The sequence below is a fragment of the Lonchura striata genome, chromosome 17 (assembly GCF_050655825.1).
Source record: "Lonchura striata isolate lonStrDom1 chromosome 17, ASM5065582v1, whole genome shotgun sequence".
NCBI lineage: Eukaryota > Metazoa > Chordata > Aves > Passeriformes > Estrildidae > Lonchura > Lonchura striata.
In genome coordinates, this window is record NC_140719.1 from 2,583,574 (window position 1) to 2,595,815 (window position 12,242).

The 12,242-nt window shown below is 47.8% G+C and overlaps 1 protein-coding gene across 5 annotated transcripts in view; it reads left to right on the forward strand.

Moving 5' to 3' along the window:
• Positions 1-12,242, forward strand: part of LOC110482829 (discoidin domain-containing receptor 2) — a 59,747-nt gene that overhangs the window by 40,591 nt on the left and 6,914 nt on the right. For all 5 annotated transcript variants that reach the window (XM_077787835.2, XM_077787836.2, XM_085593791.1 and 2 more), the window contains 7 exons: positions 1,874-2,120; positions 4,319-4,411; positions 4,892-5,049; positions 5,278-5,473; positions 7,031-7,275; positions 9,622-9,743; positions 10,069-10,266. In XM_077787835.2, coding sequence (XP_077643961.1) covers positions 1,874-2,120; positions 4,319-4,411; positions 4,892-5,049; positions 5,278-5,473; positions 7,031-7,275; positions 9,622-9,743; positions 10,069-10,266 — 1,259 coding nt within the window. The remainder of the gene's footprint in view (positions 1-1,873; positions 2,121-4,318; positions 4,412-4,891; positions 5,050-5,277; positions 5,474-7,030; positions 7,276-9,621; positions 9,744-10,068; positions 10,267-12,242) is intronic.

A 12,242-nucleotide genomic window follows, 5' to 3' on the forward strand; every position in this document is an offset into this window, starting at 1 on the left:
TTGCATTTCTTTTGTACAGGCCAAGTGGTCTGTGGATAATTTTTGCATCTTCTTATCTGATAGCTTTATCCCAGTCCTGTGAGCTTTCCCAGTATCCAAGAAACTATTAAAAATAAATAATGTTGGTAACATTGCAACTGCATTGCATAGGCTTGCATGCTGTAAAATTGGACTTTAGTAGGGGATGTTTGCAATAGAAAATGTCTCTGTATCAGTCCAGGATGGAAACACATCCAACTCCTGTCCAAATATGGCACAAATTGTATATTCCAGGCAGCAGGCTTTCCTGCCTGGTTATGAATGACTGTTTCTCCTTATTGAATAATGTTGTCTAAGCTTCATCTGGTCCTAATTATTTGAAAATACTCTGCTTTTGTCTTTTTGCTGCTCATCAGGCCTGTTGTCCTCATTAGTGCTTCAGTGCTTTTCACTGCAGGACCTCTCAGAGGCTGAGCAATTAATAAGGTTCAAGGCTGTAGGTGGTTTGGAAACTGTTGCTGTCACAAGTGGCAAATACCCCACAGTCACTAGGAAATGATTCTTGGGGCTGCTGGGAGGGGTTGGACCACTGTGGCTGTGGGAATGGAGCAGGCTGAGGGGTACTGAAGACTTTGAGTCACCTCATTTCTTCTAGTTTCTGTTCAGTGGTCACAGTGCTGAGATGTCCCGAGTGATGTGATCCTGAGCTTCAGGTCTGCATAACAGAACTCAACCTGATGCTGAGCCACCAGGAGAAGGGGATGGATGCAGGCTTTAGGTGATGGTTTCCCTAAAACTCAGATCCTCAGTTGTCTGCAACCAGAGCAGGGGTGTGTCAGGGGAATATCTGCCTGGTTTGTGGTTTTTGGAAGGAATTAACTTAGGTTGCAGCTGCTAAAAGTTTCTAAATGCTAAGAAATTTGGGACACAATTCTCATCTAATGACAGAGATCAGTTGTTGGTATGTCATAGCCCGAGCTGGTCCCCCAAAAGAGGGACCAAGGACAAAGAAATCCCTGGGACCCTGATGCCAGGAGGGACAGAAGAAGAGTCCAAGAGCAGTATTTGGGTCTGAATTCTCCATGCTTTTCATTGTTTCACTGTTCCATCACCAACATGGCTGCTGTGTCATTGTTTCCACACTGGCCTCTGAGACTGGTTTCTGTGGGGGTTTTGGTGGGTTCAGCAGTTAATTTTTTTAACATGGTTGTTACAGTTCACAGACCAGGATCTATGGGCTGTCCACTCCAGCTCTTGATCTTTGAGTAATATTTAAGCTGCAGCTTTGTCTATTCTAACTATTATTAATGATCAGATTGTTACATGCAAGTTGCACTACAATCCGTCTTTACTATTATTAATGATCAGATTATTAGCTCCAGGGTTCATTCTAATCCATCTTTGACTTGCAGAACAGAGCCATGTAGTTCAGATAAAGTTCAGCTTGTGGTCTAACAATTCCAGCTACTTATGTCAAGCAATTGAAACAATACCAAATTTTTAACACTAGGAGTTAAGGTGTGTCTTTTCCTTCCCTTCTTAGGTTAAATGTTCAAAGAGAATTGGTCTGCAAGGCTTTAGATTGGTATGAATAATCAGTTTAGGGTAACTCTTGATTAATCAATTAAGGGTTTGCTTGATTGATTTTTATATGGGCCTTTTGAGGAGCCTGCCAGAATCTGACCATTGATGTAGCATTTGCAGGTAAAATTCAGAGCTGTTCCAGAACAACTTTTTGCCCAATGTTCTCATTGCACACTGGAAGAAGTCACTCATTCTGCATTCATACAGGGAGATAATGGGAATGGAAAATTTTTGTGAGTGGAACATCCTTGGGGCTTGATTTAGGTGCCAGTAAATCTCCTCTCTGACGGTTCCCTTCTTCTCTTCCCAGGTGCACTGTAACAACATGTTTTCCAAGGGGGTGAAGATTTTCCAGAGGGTGGAGTGTCTGTTCAAGCCTCGGCTGATCGCAGACTGGGAGCCCGAGCCTGTGGGGGTGGCCACGGTGCTGGATGACAAAAACCCCAGTGCCAGGTTCGTGACCGTGCCCCTGCAGCAGCGCGTGGGCAAGGCCATCCTGTGCCGCTTCTACTTCGCTGACACCTGGATGATGATGAGCGAGATCTCCTTCCAGTCAGGTGAGTGCTCCTGGAGAAGCACAGGGAGGAGAAGAGCTGGTGTGGCACTGCAGGACGTGTGGGGTTGACAGGAGAGTGGCTGTGGGCTGCCCAGGGGGAAGGAAGAGGTTTTACAGGCACTGAAAGGGCTCAAAGGTGCAGTGGGTGCTTTCCAGGCTGATACTTGCTGGAACCCCTGGCCTGGTTCAGGGGATCCGTGTGGTGGAAAAGTCTCTCCTCCAGCCCGAGCTTCCAAAGAAAACTCTGCAGTCTCTGTTGTTGGGTCTCAAGGCAGTTTATTGCAAGTTATCTAAAAGATTTTCTCCTGGGGCTGCTGTGGTTTGCTCACAGCTCAGGCAGAGGCACACACACACCCTGACATCCTCTCTGACCCCGACTGCTTCTTCTCTCCCCGCCCAGGGCTGCTGCTGTCTTTTATATGGTACATTATGTGTGACATGGTTACAGTTTTTCCCAATGCCTATTACCTATATTAAATGGTGCTTTTCTATCTTTTATATGGTACATTACGTGTTACATGGTTACAGTTTTCCCAATGCCTATTACCTATGTTAAATGGTGCTTTTCTACTCTAAACCAATCCATAAGTGCCAGCATCACCAAGAACATGGAGGCAAGGAAGAAGAAGGAGGAAGAACAGGATCAGCCCATTTTCCTCCATCTTAGAACTTCTGACCCCCATGCACAAAGTAAAACCCCCCTGTACAGGTGCTAAAACCTCCTTGTACAATACTAAAAAATTTTCCCTCTACTTTGTAACTACTTCTACTATAATATCTAACCCTTTGTGACTGCTTGTTCCACTCATTCCATGGCTCAAACTCAAAATCACAGCTGTTTTCAGCTGCCTGCCAGGGTCTCAAATGCTTCTGACCAAGGTCTGGAACCTCTAAAAATGTCTGAGGGACATTTTGAGTTCCAACAGTACTGATGCGCATGAACAGAAGCATGACCAGGGCAACCAAAATTTGGACCATAGAGCAGTTGTTTATTGTAAATGCAGGCGAACCCAATGGGAAGAAATGCTGATGTCTGACTCAATTCAGAAGGCTGAATGATTTCTTTATTATAACTATGCTAAAATACATTAATATACTATATAAAAGGAGGATACTCAAACTACATACTACTTTCTCTGACTCTAACTTTCACACAACTCGTGACCCTCTCTGAGAGCCCAGCCCCAGGTGGGTTGGATTGGCCATCAGGTCAAACAATCTTCACCAGAATCCAACCAAGCAACCACCCCAGGTAAACAATTCTCCAAACACATTCCACATAGGAAAAACAAGGAGCAGAATTAGAAATTGTTTTCTCTTTTATTTCTCTCTGTGCACCTCTATGAAAAATCCTGAGAGGGAGAGAAATGTGCTTGCCACAGTTGTTCTTTTTGAAACAGATCATAGAATCACAGAATATCCTGAACTGAAAGGGACCCACCAGGATCATCCAGCCCCTGTACCCTGTCCCTGCCCAGACCCAAAAAATCCCACCCTGGGCATCCCTGGCAGCGCTGGCCAAAGGCTCCTGGAGCTCTGGCAGCCTCGGGGCTGTGCCCATTCCCTGGGCAGCCTGGGCAGTGCCAGCACCTCTGGGGGAAGAACCTTTCCTGCTCTCCAGCCTGAGCCTGGCCCAGCTCCAGCCGTGCCCTTGAGTCACTGCTCATCTGAATGAAGAGACCAGTACCTGCCTCCACTTCCCCAGCTGCCTGCTGGCTATGACATTGATTTTTGCTTCTCTTTACCAAATATTTTGTTAGGAATAATTTAAGTATATCTAGAGATGATGAGGTCAAGTTTAGGAGATTAAAAAATTGTTTAAAAAAATATTATTAAAAAATAGAGGCTGACTTATTTTTCCTAAAGTCTTATCTATGATGCAGAAGTGAATTCCATGAGGTGCTTTAAAAGGTTCTGGAGGGAAAAGGACAAAAATTTTTGGGAAAACCACTAGGACTGACAGGGAAAGGTGTGTCTGTAGCTTTCTGCTCCAAAGTCTCTAACCAGCTGTAGTGAGAGGACATTCCTGAGGGAGGAATTTCCTGGGTGCTGCTTGTTGCTTACCTTGCAGGCAGCAGCCCCTCCTGTTGCTGCTCTGCTGCCTGAACCAGCCCCGTCTCGCTGGGGTTGGGATTGCAGGGACTGCTGGCAGGAGCAGGGAGGTTTTGTTGGGCTGACACATTCCCTTTCCTTCCACAGACATGGAGAGTGTGAATCCCAGTTTTGTTACGGCAGCCACAAGCACCACGGAGCTCCTGGAAACGGAGCACAACGTTACTGAGGGCACCTGGGGTAAGGACTTCTGCCCCTTGGCCATGCCAAGGGCTCAGGTGTGGGGGAATTTCACAGGAACATCCCAGTTAACATGGTCTTTCCCTCCATTTCTGGAGATCTGGGGATGGCCTCATCAGTGCCTCATGCACAGGGCAGCATGTGACAGTCCCCTGAGCCTCAGCTGGCCAGGGCTGCCTCAGCACATGGGCTGGGGACTTGTGTGAAGCCAGTGAAACTCTGAGCACTGTCTGCTCTAAGATGAATCCACTGCAGGAATCTGTTCTGCTCACAGCAATCTTTGATTGCAGAAGTTCTCTGCACAGTTCTTAGCTCTTTGAGCTTCCAAAATGAGAATTTCTGATAAGAGCAAAATGTGAACACGGCTGGTGTTAATGTTCAGGGAGCTGCCCAAGATCTTTTCTCTACCAGTCTGTAGAGAGTTGGCTGGCACAGAAAACCTCTGGTGCTCTAACCCCAGATTCTCCTCTGTGATTGCAGGAACCACATCTTCTGTAACCAGCACCTGGATAGGGGAGAAGGCAGACGACTCCAACACCTCCATCCTCGTGGGCTGCCTTGTGGCTATTATTCTGCTGCTCCTGATGATTATAATCATCATTCTTTGGAAGCAATATGTTCAAAAAAGGCTGGAAAAGGTAATATCTTGTAGACACAAGTTCAGAACTAATCATTAACTCTAATGAGCTCAGAACTATGTGAAAATCACAGCTCCATGGAGTAGCTAAAGCTGCTCTCACAGCGGGGCAGGATGCCAGCCTGTCCAAGATATTACTGGAAGTTGCTGTGGTTGCAGCCAAGGCATTACTTAACAACTGAGCATCACCTCAGTGTTTTGGTTTAGTTTTTTCCCTTCTCCTCTGCAGGCCCCACGTCGAATCCTGGAGGAGGATGCCACTGTTCGCCTCTCCTTCTACAGCTACACCATTGCCAACAACCAGACCCAGATCCACCAGTCAAATCCCACCTATGAACGTGCCTTCCCACTGGATTTGGAATATCACCAGCCAGCTACACTGCTCCAAAAGCTTCCAGAGCTCTCACAAAGTGCAGAGGATTCAGGTAACATCATCAGTCTCTGGAAGCTGCATGTTTCTTCTTTTGTTATTTCTGTCAGATTGTAAAATATGCCACTTGTCAGTGTCTAAGTTGCCATCCTGGCTCCTGTGCAATGCAATAACCCAGGGAGCTCAGGCAGTATTGTGGAACACTGGCATTTCTTGGCATGGAGCTGTGACAGCTGGAGCAGCAGTCCCACTAGAGGCTGGTGGCCTTTTATTGTTTTATTTGAAGACTGTTTATTTATTACCCAGGTCACTTTTAGCAGCTGGTTTGGGCAGTCAGTGCAATCACACATTGTTTGTGGGGATGCTGCCTGCAGCACTCTTAGGAGAAGACCTTTTCCTGCAGCCAGGGCTCTTTGAAATTCCTGTAGAAAAACCACAAGGAAATAGAGCAGGGAATTGTCCGTGGTGTCCTGGCTTCCAGCCCCCGGGGAGCTTTTGGACTCACATAGAAGGGAATGTTTCCAACAGTGTTTAGTGCTGAGTGAAGGCAGTTCTCATCAGCAAATGGAAGGGCAGTGCTGCATTCCTCACACTGACAAGTTGCTAAGATCCAGCATTATTCTACACGGGGAGACTGATTGGATTGAGCCAGGGTGTGAATTTGAAGCAGAACAAGTGTTTTGTGTAATAGTGACTCTGCAGGGAGTTAATTCTAAAGCATTACCCCATATTTATGTGAATAAGCTGTAAGAGGGAGAGGAGTTTGCTACCAGGGGACATGGGAAAGGGAAGCCTCCATCAGCTCTTGTTGCAGGAGGGAATCCAGAGCAAGTTTGACGTTGCAAACAACATCCCTGCACCAGGTGATGGGAACTGATTGTACTTAGGATGAATCAGGAACAGAAAATCACTTTGGACTTGCCTCCCTGTCTGGGCAAGACCTGTAGCTCTCATGGCTGGCTAGAACAGGCTGTATTGAGCAGGAATTTGCTGGCAGCTCGCAGGGATTGTTCTGGTTAAAACAGAGCAGTGTGTCCCTGTTGGATGAAGCCCTTTTTTGACCTAGAGATGAGGCAACTGAGAGGTATTTTAAAACTTTTATTTTATTTTTAGCTTTATGTGAAGGGTGAGACAGTATAGCTGTTATAGTTCACGCTATTATAATTAAAAGGTAACTATATGCTAATTACAATACATTATAAGAGTTTTTTGGTTTATTAGCTTTTGCTACACTATGTTGTAAATGCTTTAAAGCCAATCATTTAAAATTACTCTATCTTTTATAGTTTTATTTCTCTAAAGTACCTAGTTTTATTTGTAAGGCTATCTTTTGAAACTTGTTTCTAGTTTTATTTCTCTTTTAATAATGTCTGTTTTATTTTATGGTATTTTTAAGTTAGTATTTTTTATTTCAAAGTTTGCATATTCGTGAGCCTTCTGTTAGGCTTTGAGAATTCTCTACACATTTATTTCCCACACGTCCCATGTAGGTGTCCCTCAGTACAAGGCAGCAGGCGGCCAAATTCCCAGAGCTGTGGGGTTGGGAGGAGTGGAAACTGGGACATACTGGGAGGCAGTGAGGCGTGACTCACCCAACTCTGCCTGCCCTCAGTGTGCAGTGGGGACTACGCTGAGCCCGACCTGACCAAGTCCACCCCTCACCAAGGCTTCCAGAACAACGTCCCCCACTACGCCGAGACCGACATCGTGCACCTGCAGGGCGTGACAGGCAACAACATGTACGCTGTGCCAGCCCTGACCGTGGACTCCCTCACCAAGAAGGACATCTCCGTTGGGGAGTTCCCCCGGCAGCAGCTGCGCCTCAAGGAGAAGCTGGGAGAAGGACAGTTTGGAGAGGTACAGCCATCCTGCTGCTGCTCCTCCAGCAGAAAGGAGGTGCCTGGCAGAGAGGAATCTTCAGTGGGACTGCATTTTCCAGGGTTTTAGTTAAAATTGAAATGTGTGTTGGCCCTCTGGGGAAAGCTGATATCCCCCAGGCTAAGCCACTGAGCCTTGTGAGGCTCTGGTCGGCACCACTGGGGTCTTCATCAACAGATGAACTTGCAAACTTTTTCTGTTTGCTGTCTATACCTGTGTAAACTCCTAGGGTTGGGAATTCAGACTTTCACATCTTCCATGGACATCTCAAATCTGATGGCTGTCACCCACCTGTAGACATGTGGGTTTGGAAATTCTCCACAGTCCAGCTAACACTGATCCTTGATCCTGGCTGCTAAAACAGCTCTCACAGTCACAGATGGAGGTTCTGGGGGTGCTCTGCACACTGACCCAAGCAAAGACAGACATTTCCCAAGCACTGTGGCGCCCTCATATTTTCTGGCATTGCTGCTTGCTCAAGCCCTAGTTTGTCAGCAGCCTCAGGCAGAATGATGCACACATCTGTCATCTGCCAAACTTTCCCTTGGCTCCTTGAGCTCCTTTCAAGCTGTTGACGTTTTCACCTCGCCTTTTCTTCTCTCTCTGCTTCATTTTCACACCATCTGTAGCTCCATCCTGAGCAGGTCTTTCTCTCCCCTGCTCTCACTTTTCCACTGTCTTTTTTCTTCCCAGCCTTTGTTCACTCACAGCCCTAAATTCTGCTTCTCTATTACATTTTGATAAGTACAGCTTTTCACTGAGTGCTTCCTGCTCTGTCATGTGCCCATCTTTGTGGTTGCTCCATTCTGACACTCCACCTTCCCTATCCCAGCCCCTTTCCTGTCCCCTCACTTCTTTCTTGCTCACTGTTTTCTGGGGAGGTGCTGACATCTTCAGCCTCCTCACCTGGCTGTCAGTGCAGCCTTTTCTGCTGTTGCCTGCATCTTGCTCTGTGCTCCAAAAGTGGGACAGAGAGGATTTGCTCATTGATTTGCTTCTGGTTTCTCCTTTCCTCTCATTGTCCTTCTGATAACTGTAATAACTCCTCTGTATTGTCTGGAGATGGCTCTCCCATCTCCATTTCCTTGAGGATGGATTCAGAACCTGTTCCTTTCCGTGTATCACAGGCTCTTTTGCAAATGTACTGCACCACATTTTCCTGTCTCCCCTTCTCCTTAGTCTTTCCCCAGCTGGCCATCACATACTCTGCTCCACTACTCTGGCTCTGTGTGCTCCTAGAAACAGGGCTCATTGCTTCTTTCAGGTCTCCACTTTTCCTTCCTTCCAGTCTTTTGTCTTTGCTCCCAAGGAAGCACCACCACCCCTCCCTGGTGACAATCACCTCGGAATTACCTGTGCTTAGTCCTGTGGCTCTTCCCTGTCCCAGGTGATTGTGCTTTCCCCACAGCAGATTCATTCTCTGTGGGACTGCAGCAGCATCTTTGTGCCTTCACTCCCATTCTGCAGGTTTGTCCCATTTTCTGCCGTCTCATTTTTTCCCCTCACCATGCTTGTGACATCAGTTCGTGCTGCTCTTTTCATACAAAATTCATCATGCTCTCTTACATTCCCCTCACTGCTGCAAGTCTTTGACTGATACATCCAGTCTGCTCCTCTCTTCCAGTCTTGTTTCCCATCCACACCCTCAGGTCAGTCTGCATTCCTCACCCAGTTCTCCATTTGGATGCACATTCTGGTAACTTCTTAAGAAAGTGTTTTGTCACCCCTTCTTGTACAACCCTGGCAGTAATTTTGTATCATTAATCATTAATTTATTGGAAGAAATTTGGAATTGTGTGTAGTCATTAGAGTATTTATCTCTGGGTATACCTATAGGTGAGATGTTTATATCAGGGACACAATGCACACACTTTTCTCCCCTCTGGAATTTGAGGATTTTGGATAACTGGCTGTAGTTCTTGGATGCTCCTCAGTGAAGTCTGAGCAATGCCTCGAGCCAGGCCATGGTTTGATGGTTCTGGGGTTGTGTGAGATACTTTAGTGCAGAGCAGACACATGCAGACTCGGGGGCCTTCCTGAACATCCCCAGTAGGTGCTGGATGAACTGGGCTGGCCCGGGCTGCTGCAGTGTGCTGGGGACTCCCTGGCTTTGACTCACCTGGCTTTGGTCCCCGTGTGCCCCTGTGTCATGGCTATGTCAGGGTCTAGGGCCAGCCCTTGGGTCATTTCTGATCACAGCTGTGTCAACTTCACTGGGCCATTCACTGGTTCATTCTGCCAGCAGTGACCTGGCTGTGATGTTATTTTCCTCTGCTTTTCTGCCTGTGTGTGCTCTTACAGCTGCCTCTGCCTTCTGTCCTGCAGGTGCACCTCTGTGAAGCTGATGGCCTGCTGGAATTCCTGGGAGTCTCATCCTCAGAATTCACTCACCAGCCAGTTCTTGTGGCAGTGAAAATGCTGAGATCAGATGTCAACAAAACAGCCAGGTAAGTGCACCTGCAGTGCCAACCAGCTGGGGAGGAAAGCAAATACCCCCAGGCACAGGGTAACCCTGGGGACTGCTGTGTGTCTCTGGGGTGTCTATTCCATGTGCTCCTGGAAGGAGCAGGACACAGCAGGGAGTGGGGGGTAGGGGAAGCTGCAATGTCAGCCTGAAATGCTGCATGAATCCTGTTTGCTGGGAGAGCTCAGAACCAGTTTCACACTTGTGCGTGCAAAGTGTAAATTACTCTGAACTTGGAACACAGCCTTGTGTGCTGTCCTCAGACAAAGGAACTGTTCAGGATTCAGAGGTGCTTTCTGTTTTACAAGGAATGATTTCCTGAAGGAGATCAAGATCATGTCCAGGCTGAAGAACCCGAACATCATCCGGCTGCTGGGCGTGTGCGTGCGGGACGACCCCCTGTGCATGATCACAGAGTACATGGAGAACGGGGACCTCAACCAGTTCCTGTCCCACAGGGAGATCTACAGCAAATTTGCCATTTCAAACAACATCCCCTGTGTCACGTAAGAGAAGCTGCTTGACTTGTTGGGATAAATCAGCAAAACAGAGCTGCAGTTTTATCTGCTGTGCCTGCCCAGCAGGGACCTTCCTGCAGCCTGGCCATTGCCATGGCAATGGACACCAGTTCTGCCTGGTGTGGGGTTGTTCTTGAGGGCTCTGGAGGTCTGTGTACCCCTGACAGAGCTGTTCTGGTCACAGAGACCATCTTAGATATATTTATCGAGGTGACTATCTCTTTATGTTATGGATATTTCATTGTTATGTTATAGATGTTAGTGGATATTTCATTGATATGAAAATCAGTTGCATTACAAGAATTTTGGGACAAAAATCAAGAATCTCTCTTGGGCTTTTAAGAAGGTTCATATGTTCTCTGGTGTCCAAAAAATATTGCATGAGAGGAGCCGAGTGTGGAGCTGCAAAAGGGAGAAGATTTCATGAGGCAACAGAAGGAGAATATTTGGCAAAGAAAACCAAAAAACGGTTTTAGTTAGCAGTGGCACTTGTCTTCCTCCTCAATGGAAGGATTAAATCTGCCATAAAAGCATCTCTGCTATTGCAGAATGCTTTCCCCAGAGGAGAATCATGTAGGACTAATATATTCTGTGTGATAAGGAGCCCTGCACTGAGCATGAGCTGCAGCAGTGCTGAGCCTTTGGTGTGTTCCCCCCCAAAAGGAGTACTTGGATTTGTGGTTCAGACACAAGGCAGGCAGGCAGAGCCAGCTCTGATGTGCTGGGCAGGAGGTGGCTGGGTTTTACCACAGCCAGACATCACCAGCCTTGCTGCCAGGACCTGTCAATGGTCCTGTCAGGAGTGTTAACTTGGTGTCCTACAGGCAGGACATGCAGGAGGGAGAGAGGGTTTGTGTCTGAGAAAAATTAGACTCCAGCTCTCTCCAGTCTCCTGCCCCTTCTGCCCATCTGAAACCCATTCACCTTTACACTTGTGGCTTTTTTTTCCTGGCCAAAGCCTCAAAATGTTCTTTTTTTTAATCTCCTTTTGCTTCCCATTTGACTTCAGTGCTGTCACTCACTCATGTTGCTCTTCCTTGCTCTCCATTACTTGGCTCTACCTCTAGTTTTTCATTGTCTCCCACTGATCCTTCAGCCTCTCCCTTTGTCCCTGCCAGGCAGAGAGTGTCACACAGAGACAGCTCTGAAGGGGCTGTGTCCTGGCAGTGACAGGAATGCCCCTGCCCCAGGAGCAGCTTGGCTCTGCTGGTGCCTGAGGGCACCTGATGGATGTGACAAGGTGCAGCCACCCCACCCAGCTCCATACCCAGGGTTTGGTGCACCAGAGGGGTGACCAGCCCTTCCATGCACAGGGATCACACATTCTTAAGTCCTTATGGCTCTCTGGTATTTGAAATGCATCTCCCTGCTGTCTCTGGCTGTCAGGTCACAGAATCATTTAGGTTGGAGAAGCCCTCTAAGATCATTGATGTTCTCCAGCACTGCCAAGGTCACCATGTCCCAAAAGTGCCACATCTACATGACTTCTAAATGGTGAATGGTGAGTCCAGCACTGCCTGGGCAGCCTTTGCTAAGACCTGACAACATTTTGTTGAAGAAATTTTCCCCAAGATCCAACCCAAACCTGCCCTGGCCCAGCCTGAGCTGTTCCCTCTCCTCCTGTCCCTGTTCCTGGAGCAGAGCCCGATCCCCCGGCTGTCCCCTCCTGGCAGGAGTTGTGCAGAGCCACAAGGGCCCCCCTGAACCTCCTTTTCTCCAGGCTGAGCCCCCCCAGCTTCTTCTCCACCAACTTTGCTGCTCTTCCAGAGTCAGCTCTGCTCCTCTGCCTTTGGGGTGCTGCCCTGAGGCACCACAGTGACTCTGCTGAGGAGTCTGTCAGTCTGTCCCATCCAGTCCCATCCCCTCCTGGCCCTCTGCTCATGGAGCTGCTCGTGTGGAGCCTTGGGAACCACCTGAGCAGGGAGGCAGGAGCCAAGAGGAAGCTGCTGATGGGACCCTGCCAG